This window comes from Anser anser, assembly GCF_964211835.1.
Source record: "Anser anser genome assembly, chromosome: 9".
Taxonomy (NCBI): Eukaryota; Metazoa; Chordata; class Aves; order Anseriformes; family Anatidae; genus Anser; species Anser anser.
Window position 1 is genome coordinate 28911499 of NC_139729.1, and position 11459 is coordinate 28922957.

Genomic DNA, 11459 nt, shown 5'->3' on the forward strand with positions numbered 1-11459 from the left:
AAATTACAGAATCACAAATTGGCCTCTGACTAGACATCATGCCACTGGTCACCACTCTCTGGGCTCAGCCATTCAGATAGTTTTCAAACCTGACCTCATCCAGCCCACACATTAACAGCCTCTCTGTGAGGAAAATATAGGGGACAGTGTCAAAAGCCTTCCTGAAGCCTAGGTATACAATATTCACTGTTCTCGCCTTCTCTCCCATGCCAGTCACATAATCATAGTTGTTTATCAAGTTGGTCAAGCATAACCCTCTTGGGGAATCCATGCTGACAACTCCTGATGATTTTCTTGTGCCTGGAAATGTTATCCAGGATTAGCTGCTCCATCATCTTCTCAACGATCAAGGCAAGGCTGACCAGTCTGTAGTTTCCTGGGTCCTTCTTGCTTTTGTTGATGTTAGGAGAGACATTTGCTTTCCTCCAGTCTTTAGCCACTTCTCCCAGTCACCATGTTTGATCAAAGCTTATCAAGAGTGGCCTCACAATGACATCTGCCAGCTCCCTCAACACTCATGGCTACATCCTCTCAGGGCCCATGGACTTAGTATGTCCAGCGTGCATAAATATTCCCTGACCTGGTCCTCTTCCACCAAGGGTACATCTGCCTTGCTTCAGTCTTTTCGCCTGGTCTCCAGGACCTGGGATTCCTGAAGGCCAGTCATTCTGGTAATGACTGAGCCGAAGAAGGCGTTCAGTGGCTCACTTTACTCAGGTCCTCTGTAACTGGGTGGCCAGTTTAATTCAGCAGTGGGCCCGTATTTCCTTTGGTCTTCCTTTTGTCACATATGTAAAGCCCTTCTTTGTTGTCTTTTACATCCCTGGACAGATTCAATTCTAACTGGGCTTTAGCTTTCCTGATGTCCTATTTACATGCTTGGACAAAGTCTCTGTATTCCTTCCTGGTCACCCGTCCTTACTGACAGCGTCTATGAAATTAATAATTCTGTGGAATTACTATTTCATGTCTGCAGCTCTTTTGCCTTTGGGTCATTTCAGGGTAACAATTGTTTATACTGTATTTACGAATACAGTGTGACCGGTCTTGGCAGCAGGTAAAAGCATGTTTGTGACCAGGTTAAAGATGCCAATAGGTTGAACTTTTCTGATGTGTTAGAGTACCTTAGGTTGCTGTAATTTTTGGAAATGCTAGTGACTTCTGTAAAATGCAAAAAGAAACGTAAGAAAAATCCTCACACTTAGATGACCTTTAAGGGAGAGTAGCAGAGTCTGTGTAAAGGATGGGTAGCCACAAGTAAGTGAAGAGTGATGCTCACTCCTTTTCTGACAAGTTGGAGGAGAATGAGTGAGAAAAAATATATCAGTGTTGAAAACAAACTGGAACATCTAAATGACCTCTAGAAGGCATTGTAGGGTAGCAAAGAAAGGGGGACATACCCACTTTGTGGGTGTGAAATAGAGATCTGGATGATCAGAGCAGATTTATCAAAAGGGAAATATACTCACAAATAATTTGTTTTATTTTAGAAGCAGCAGTCATGAAAACCTTGAATTAGTGACCAGTGTTTTGGTTTCCTCTCTGAAAAAAAAAAAAAAAAGGAAAGAAAAAAAAAGTCAGAATTGCAAAAATTTTAGTGAGAATATTTGTAAAAACAGTTTACAAAAATATATTTGCAACATTTATATTTTTACTTTTACCTTCTTCCTCTAAATGTATGTATAAGAACTTAAAGAAATTCTCTTTAACAAAATTAACAAAAATTCATTTATAGCTTTTGAATCCATACAGCACTATCTAACTGCATTTGAAAATAAGAAAAAAAAGAAAATAAATAAAATTATGTTCCTTTTATAAATCCTGAGGAAACACCTATTTTTGCATGTGATTATTCCCAGCATCTTTGGTGAATATTTGTACGTGCTCAAAGTTAAGCGTGTGCTCAGTGCTCTTGCTGAAGAGGCATGTGAAAGGCAGATACAAGTCCATTAATGGCTCTGAAATTTTTTATCTACTTGTCTCAGGGCTGAATTTGACTTTTATGGTTCAGACCTGAGTCTAAAAACTGTGCCGACACCAATGTCTTGTTCCCATGTTCAATTTCCATTTACCTTAATTTCTTGGAACTGCATTATATTATATCACCTGTGTGTGCAGAGTAACTACATTCAAGGTGGTGTTCTCTGACCTGATCAGTAATCCCAAGTCTTGCGCATACATTCTTTACTATCAAGAGCTCAGAACATAATAGTACTGGCCGTGGGAAGAGAGTGGGCCTAATCTGCTCTGAGTTTAGTCATATTGTCATCATGCTAATAATGCAGCCAGCTATTTCTACTTTCTTTGGCCCTGTTTTTGCTCCAGGGCAAGAGCAAATTAAGCTTCAGAACTGTTGAACCATTAACACAAGGGCTGGTTTCCCTGCCCTGCTGACTGTTTTACTTTGAAACTAATACATGCACAACATTATGCAGCTGTGCTGTGCTTAATGAAGTCTTCAACTTATTATGCGGTGTAGCACCCTGCACCGATGCTCTTTGTTTAAGATACACATTATATAAAGCAGGACAGTATCACTTTGCATTACTAAAATTTTCAGAACTGGTTTAGATTCTTGGAGGCAACATATTTGCCGCTCAAGGAAGGTAAGATGTAAAATCTATCCTTTGCAACAGAACTTTGTACACTTCCTGCCATTAGCCTGAATAGCAGTGAACCCTGGCATCTGAGAAGAATGTAGCAAATCACTCTGGAGCTGGACCCTTCGCTACTGTTTTTGCTTTTTTAGTGTGACCTATCTAAGGGAAGAATGCTGACTATAAGTGCACACTGCTGCTGGGCGACTCCAAGGAGGTGCAGAGAGCTTGAGCAAGAGGGGAGGAATTTTTCCGGCCTTTAACAAATCCGATTTCAGCCTGGCAGCAGCTGCTGGCTCCCTGTAGCCACTCCTGGCTGCAGCTGCTCGGGTGGAGCAGCACACCCAGCCTGAAGGAGCATGTGGTTCTGGAGGCACTCTGCTTAGGGGATTTGTTTACCGCTTTGTCCTTCTCTGCATTAGTTGGTAATGTCACTAGAACAGCAAACTCAGTGCATGCAGGAAGGGCGTCGTGTTTCAGAAAGCCAGTATGACTCAACTTCCATTTAAAAGTTTCTTTGCTCAGTTTTGTCATTCCGGAAAGAGTTTTCTTTCTTACTGGTTTGTTTTTCTCAGCTTTCCAAAGGAAATGGAAGAAATCTGCTTGCTGCCCAAGAGCCTTCTTGGAAGTGGAAGTAACTAGAGTTGATTTCAGTAAAAAATCTCTGAAAGTGTCATACAGGAAAGATATCCAAGCGCTCTTCTCTGCGTGTACAAATGCCATCTTTCAGCTTGTCTGGAAGGGCAAGGATAGTCACAAAAAGGCAACGCTTCTCATAGGTTGCTTTCTAATCCCCTGGTCCTATTCCATAAATGCGTGTTTGGAAAGGTACAGGGGCTCAAAAGCAGCTGTAGAAGGATTGGTGTGTGGGGACACAGATGAAAATTGATCACTGTTTTGTGGCTGAAGAGTAGAAGGTCACTTGGATGCTACAGCCTGGACAGAAAATTTCCCTGCTGCACTCTTTCCACCTCACTGGTTGGCCCATAGTCTGAATCATTGATGGCACAGGTGATACCTGGGTATTTTACTTTCTGCCATAAGTGTGAGGGCTGGCAGAAAAGGAATTACAGTGATTGGCAACGTAAACTCACTTCAGACACCGTGCCGTGAGTGTAGAGCTCAGTTCAATTCTGCCGAGGAGGGTTCCAGGAAACGTCACAATGAATTTCTAGACTCACCTGGCACACAGCCTAGAAGGGGTTTACATCAGAACTGTGTTTGGAGGCAGTAAATAATTTAATACACTGCAGTGCTTTGAAGTTTTTAAAGATTTTGCGAATAACCACTGTCAAAGCATTTTGACATGCCTTTATGAGGTCAGAATACTGGGAGAGAGGTTCTTGTTTGTTTGTTGGGTTGTTGCAGCTTTAATATTTTGCTGATCAGTATATTGTTGGTTCAGTTTTTTGTTTTTTTGTGAGCAGGGACCTTAACAAGCTCCCCCCCCCCTCCCCAGCCCAACCCCAACACACACACAGTTCCCTCCAGGTTGAGACACTGATTTGTACTGTATGATCCATTGAGAAGTTGCTGGCTACAGAAAAGATTTTCAACAACCTCCTACAGGCAAGAGGTTTTTAGGCTTATGTTCGATTCTGTGCAATTGTATTGAGGACTACAATTGAATTTCAACCTAAATAAATAAATGCCATGATAGCTGGCAAGAAAATACTAAGAGTGTCCAAAGCGGAAGAGCAAAATCTTAAAGAGATAAATATATGTATGCACATGGTCACTCTTTCTTTTATAGAATCAGAGGATCGTTGAGGTTTGAAGGGATCTCTGGAGATCATCTAGTGCAATTCCCCTGCTCAAAGTAACATCAACTACTGCAGGTTGCTCTGGGCTGTGTCCAGTCAGGATCTGAATATCTCTAAGGATAGAGACTCTACAACTTCTCTAGGCAACCCATTCTAATGTTTGATAACCCTTACAGTAAAAAAAGGTGGTATTAGAGCAGTTTTTTCAGTGCACTAACATGCTGGGTAGAAAAGAATAATCATTTCCATCAAATAAGGACATAGTCAATATATTCTGAAAGAGACAAATACTTGGATCTTGACCAAGATGTTCTCTATTACTTTATTTTTAGTAATAGCATTTGATTTTTAGAAATGACAGCCAAGTGGTAACAAACACATATTTTACATATTGTCAAACCAGGGGAAAGGCTTTTATTTCTTCTTTTTGTTCCGTTCTTACCTTTATTAGTGTGGAACTCTGTCCAGTAAGATTTGAAAATGCAATGCCTAAGTATTAAAGACATTAACTTCATCTCTAGATTGGACTTTTAACAAAAAAAAAATCTTAGCAAAGTATGTCCTGCATCATTTTCACTGTCTTCCTTTCATCTTTCTTCCTGTATCTTTCTGTATTTCTTTCTTTCTGTCTTTCTCTATTTCTTTCTCTCTGTCTTGCTAATGTTAGTTTTGCTTGTGTTGTTGCAGTTGCTATTTACTTTTTATATTTAAAAAAGTATTTTCACCATCTTCATGTAGACAGTTAAAAAAGCAGGTCTGCCCACTTTCTGAGATTTGTATATTTTCACAGACTCCAGCTGGTTTAATTACAAGTAGAAACATCACTATTAATTGACAATGTAGAATTGTCATTTGGGAAACTGACATACATAAGCTATCATGCGTAAACTATTAAAACTATTCAGTCTGTGTATTCTTAGCATTTATTAAATAATTACATAATCTAATGGAGATTACTATTTATCAGTGAGTTACTGGCAGTTTGATAATAAATGAAGCATTATGATAATGGGCACCAATAGATTTTAGTTCCCAATGAATAATGGTTGCATTATTCATGCAGAGACCAGACTGGTCCTCCTTAGTGAACAAATAATTGCAAACATAGTAAAACTTCACATTCTAGCCTCAAAAAATTGTTTATTTTTCTGTATTTGGGAGAATGATTGAGTGACTGATTCAGCATAGAAAGGTTTTCTACTACACTTTAAATAAAATATTTATTTTCCTTATTTCATAAAAATATGTAATAATAATTAGGTTGAGTGAAATAGGTTTACTGATACAGCTTCAGTATTTTTAAGGTCTTGGGATGTTCGGAACATCTCTGTGGAGCCAAACAACATTTGTATTAGAACTCTGTACCACTAGATGTCATGGTTGTTTCATGGAGATACAACAAGGAGGATTTATCTTTCAGGAAGTGTTGAAAAAAGTTTCCTTTGGCTCTAATTGCTCATTTGTCATCTTTAAGACAGTATACAAGAGACAGATCATTAGGCAGATATTATTAGGCAGAGGGTTCGTTATTGGATTAAACTCTTGGTTGCAGTGGTTTTCTTCTAATCTGATAAGTACTTTATGGTTGCAACTTGGATTATTCTGCTTTGGTATCTAGCAAATTATGTCATCTAGTTTGTCATCAGAAGGGCAACAAAGATAGCGAAGGGTCTGGAGGGCAAGATGTATGAGGAGTGGCTGAGGTCCCTTGATTTGTTCAGTCCAGAGAAGAGGAGACTGAGGGGAGCAGGCCTTGTGGCAGCCTGCAGCTCCCTCACAAGGGGAGCAAAGGGGCAGGCGCTGAGCTCTGCTCTCTGGGGACACTGACAGGGCCCGAGGGAATGGCACGGAGCTGGGACAGGGGAGGGTCAGGCTGGATATCAGGAAAAGGTTCTTCACTGAGAGGGTAGTTGGGCACGAGAACAGGTTCCCCAGGGACCAGGTCACAGCACGGAGCCTGCTGGAGTTCAGGAAGCATTTGACAACGCCCTCAGAAATGGGGTTTAATTTTTACTTAGTCCTGTGTGGAGCCAAGAATTGGACTCAGCTACCCTTGTAGGTCCCTTCCAACTTGGGATATTCTGTGATTTCATAATTCTAACTCTTGCCCAGCAGTTTATACTGAGAGCAGTTTCACTTAAGGTAAGATGTTAGAAGAGACACATGAGAGATTAAATTTGATGTTTTAAATTGTTTTATTATTCCTACTCCAGCTCCTAGAGTAGTTAACCTCACTGAAAAGCAAACTGAAATTGTCATTTGAATGTTGCACAGCTCTAGTAGACACGTGAAAACCCTCAATTGGATTTAGCTGGCCCTTGAAGTGTGGACAGGCAATTAATAATCGGTGGTAATGTGCATACCTATCAGTGTTTATGCTGGGGCAACATACAAGTTGTCCTAAATTACAACATGGGTAATTTGACTTTGTAGCTATTATCTCTGTGGCCAGGTGTCATCAGTTATATTGTTTAGAATTACTTCCCTGAATAAAAAGATGTATATATATTGCATGTTCTCTTTTGTGAGACTGCAGTGATTCTGAGCTGTTGGAATAAGCCTTCTCTTTTATTTATTTGCCTTTTCAGGAAGCTGCACTGTGCAGGCAACTTCCCATGGACTCAGAAAACATGACCCCAGTTCAGACAGCTGTGAGCACAGCAGCCATGACACAAGACATGAGACCTATTACAAATAATGGATCTGATCCCTTCTTGAACAGGCAAGTTCACGTCCTCTTTATTACACAATCTACACTTTTAAAGTTGTCTCTCTAAAGCAATTTCTGTTTCTATTTATAGTGGGCCATACCATTCCAGGGAACAGAGTACAGACAGTGGTTTGGGATTAGGGTGCTACAGTATACCAACAACACCTGAAGATTTCCTCAGCAACGTAGATGAGATGGATACAGGTAGAATAACCTGATTTACCTTAAAGTATAATGATATTAATAATGTCTTGTTATAGCTAGTAATGTTTTATAATTGTATAATTTTTTAAGGTAACGTTTGTAGAGGATAGACATTATTTTAAATGCTTATGGGAAACAGGGACGCTAATTTTTGTATCAAGTGTGTTGTTTTAAATTACTTCTAAGAAGAGTTTGGTATAAAAATTCTTCTTTACTTTTCCCAGGAGAAACTATAGCACAGACAACGATGAACATAAATACACAACAAACACGTTTCCCTGATTTCCTCGACTGTCTTCCAGGAACAAATGTTGATCTTGGGACATTAGAGTCAGAAGACTTGATCCCTATTCTGAACGATGTGGAGTCAGTACTCAACAAAAATGAGCCCTTCCTTACATGGCTGTAGTCATCCATTATTCAATGCTGATTCAGCCTATAATGTAATTCAGAGTTTCTTTTTCCTCTTTAGATAGAGGTAGAATATCTCAAAATCCTCAGAGATTACTGCCTTAATGACTTTTGTTAGTTTAATCTCTGCCTGGATTTGATTGACACTAACTTAAATGTAAAATACATATATAGATACACATATATAAATATATATTTCTTCCTCTTCAGAAGAGCACACACAAGTTTACACATTTGTATAATTCTTTTACTTTTCAGATCAGGCAGAAATGTTTCACTTTAAGGACAGAAATTTGGTGTCATTTGTGCATGTCTGTGACTGATCTTCTAGGTATTGATTAACATCACAAGCCCTTAATGAATCACAAAAGCTAACTACTAGGTCACTTGGTTCAGAAAACCAGCACAGCAACAGACCATGTAAGCAGTTTTATTACTATATTTATGACAATACTATCAGAGGCTTTTTTATCAACTTCCTTAAGCTTTAAAAATATTTTTTTATTATTAGCAAAACTGTGCTGTGTGGACTATAGATTAAATCTGATCCGTATCAGCCATAGCAATTCTCATTATATATTTGTAAAGGCACAAAGAGTACTATTGCAGTTTATTTTTTTTTCAGTATATTACTGTATAGTTTTCAGATAGTAAATATGCTTACATTTTTAAAGTACCAGGATTGTTCAGCAACAGTTTCACACTGCTATAGTGTTGTAAAATAAACCAGACTGGTACTAACTGCAGACTTTTTAAAATAATGTGTTACAAACAAGCAATTTTAATGGATCTTAGATTTTGATGTTGATTATATTAAACACTACAATTTTGTAATTTAACACATGAACAAACAATTTTTATGTATAAAAATCTGGCAAATAATGCAAAAACCTGCTGTTGAAATCAAGACAGAAAAATGTGGCACAACTTGGTAATATCATATGTAGTGGGAAAAAGTGTTTGCTCATACTGTTTTCAGTAATGTGTTTAACTGACAATGTCGAACTGTACATGTAGTTGTATACATGAAGAAAGATGGTAACTTTATTAGGGCAAAGCTAAGCAGTATTGTTACTTGTCTTGTAAAGTTGCATAGTTCTTAAGTCTTTCAGTTACTGTAATTGGTGTACAGGACACAAGGCATAATGTTCTCTTTGCACTTCTACCTATTGTATATCCTACAAATACTTCTTTCTCAGAGGTTTGGGACTGAGAAGGCATCAAGGACATTAAGCATCCAGTTCCCCTGAAATGCAAATGAAGTCCTAAAATTCTTAAATATTTTGAGGATATACTATTTATAATCTATGAATTTAAGCTTTTTATATTGAAAAATGTCTTTTTATGAAAGGCGTGAAAACTTTTCTCTGAGCTTAATCTAGGCTGTGTAGAGAGAGGAAGAGATGTAGCACTCAGTGTAAATGTGTGTTTTTCAGATCTAACAACACTTTGTAAGATATTACCAATGAGCTAGTGTATTGATCGCTAAAGACTTTTTTCCATCTGGTGGGATGAATGTAGGTGAAAAGGTCAGAGATGAAGTTATGGGAGCATGAGAAGGCTTGGAAGTAGAATGATTATGTAACAAAATTTGATCCATATTGGGAAGGGTCACTGCAAAATGGGATACACAGAAAACAAGTCACCAGCATTCAGTAGAAGACATGGTAGAACTTGGTACAGTAAACTACCTTGCAAATGACCAACTGATGGGTGTACATTATACCGAAAGTTGAAACCTAAAATGCTTACACCAAAATCTAGAAAAAGGAGAGGGAACGCAACATCCTACAGTCATGGAGTTATATTACATAATGAAAAGTAGCTCTTTTTGTATATATATATATTTTTAAATATAAAATGCAACGTGATAGCAGAGATGTGTGTGCACAGAATTTAATTTCTGAATGGTCACTGTGTTTCTTTCATTCTTTCAGTGGGTCTTCTTTGTTTGTTCATTTGTTTGTTGGTTGGTTTTGTTTCTTTTTTAACTTCTGCTAGTGCTGTTGAGGTAACAGAAATTTCTTTTCCACAAACAAGGGACCGGGCAGGGCTGACCAATGTTGCTGTAGTTATGATTATTCTCTTTTAAGGATTTCTTCAGGTTGTCAGCCGCAGTGAAAAATTGCTTTGTTCTTTGGCATAACTCACTGTATGAAAGATTGTGGTGAAAGAATTGGAGATGTTTTGGCATCTGATTGTGGTGCCAACTTGTAAGGCCAGCTCTTCAGCACTGCATTATTGGCCTAACAGACTGAAAGACATCAGTGTTAGAACAATTTACAATAGCTGCAGATCAGTGCTCCAGTATGATTCAGTTGGTAGGGCACATCATTAGATTACATTTAGAAAATGCAGTTTGTTAATTTGCTAGTAAGTCAGTACTACTGTAAATTTAAGTTTTGTCATAATACATCATATTCCAAGCAGGTCAAGATTTCATCTGGTGTGAATTAGCTAGCCTGTACTGGCTTCTGTTTGGCTACACTGATTCTCATCAAATGGAGGTGACAGCTCTTACAATGAAAACTGATACAGTTTTCTGTTAAAGTCACATACGTTTATCAGAGTTACAAAGCTGGAAATTCCATTCCTCTTTCATTAGTGTTTCAAGTGGTTAGGTGTCTAGGTTCAAAAAGTTAAAGAAGTAAAAAATCTGAAACCATGTTTTCCATATTCTGTAATAAAACAACAAGAAGGTGCTACTATGTGAAACATTATTGTCAGTGTAAAGCAACTACCAGAATCTTAGGTCGGATCTTTACTCAGTCATAAGCCAAATCATGGTAAATTAAAAGTGATAATTTATACTGTAAGCTTTTCTTTCTTGTAATGGAGAAGATGTATAAGATGAAGCACAGCAACAGCAAAATCTATTTTAAGTTCTTTTTTAAAAACAGTTTCTGGCTTTAAACAGGCTTATGGTAGAACTTTTATTCAAAGCACATTTAATTCTTCTGAAACTTAAGTTTTTGTTGACTATATTTTACTGTACTATTTCAAGTTTTGAACAGTTACTTCACTAAATGTATGCCATCTACATGTAGAATAAATGCAGTAGATGTGCCAGCTGTGTAGCTGCACTGTTGACCATCACTGAGGGGGGCATACAGAAGTGTTGATGATACAGAGTAATGGAGTGTCGTTAATTACAGTTTGTTTTTTATTAATACCATGAGAACGTAATTTGAGGAGGGAACGGGTTTGGCTTTTTGAAGACAAATGCTATATGGGGGAAGGAGAGGGTTAAAATGTCTATTTTGAATACAGAAAAACATGAACGTTCAAATAAACTTCTTTCCTTATATAGTGCATCCATGTACATGCTAATACTTTAACTTTTTATTTACTTTTTCCATTTTGTTATATGACGTGTTGTATTTGTTATTAATTTACAGTACCTCGCAACAGATTGTATGTATCAAAAGCAATCAGATCAAACTGTTGTAATGAGGGTTTGAATCTGTTTTTTATTATTATTATTTTATTTCTTTGATGTTGTACCTGAAAAATAAAATGAATTTTAAAATTCTGGATACATATTTGTTTATTAAATTTTTTTTTTTTTCCTTGGAGGATTTTACTGTATGCTTCCTGGAGAACTGTATGTGCTTTTAGTAAAGGTAAAGGCATCTGTTCTGTGGAAAAGACATACATTAAATTAAATGATTGGCGCTTAGCAAAAGAAATGTTATTTTACAGTTTCAGTTTCAGTTTAACAGTAGTTGTTTTGGATGTCGGTTACAATTACAGTTTTACTTGTAATACTTCCAA

General features: G+C 37.6%; 1 protein-coding gene across 1 annotated transcript in view; it reads left to right on the forward strand.

Annotated features, from left to right (window-relative positions):
• WWTR1 (WW domain containing transcription regulator 1) overlaps positions 1-11221 on the forward strand; it is a 70237-nt gene extending 59016 nt beyond the window's left edge. Inside the window, exons 4-6 of the mRNA XM_083848961.1 lie at positions 6949-7082; positions 7162-7274; positions 7499-11221. Of these exons, the coding sequence (XP_083705087.1) occupies positions 6949-7082; positions 7162-7274; positions 7499-7683 (432 nt within the window). The 3' untranslated portion in view covers positions 7684-11221. The remainder of the gene's footprint in view (positions 1-6948; positions 7083-7161; positions 7275-7498) is intronic.
• The last annotated feature ends 238 nt before the right edge of the window (positions 11222-11459 follow it).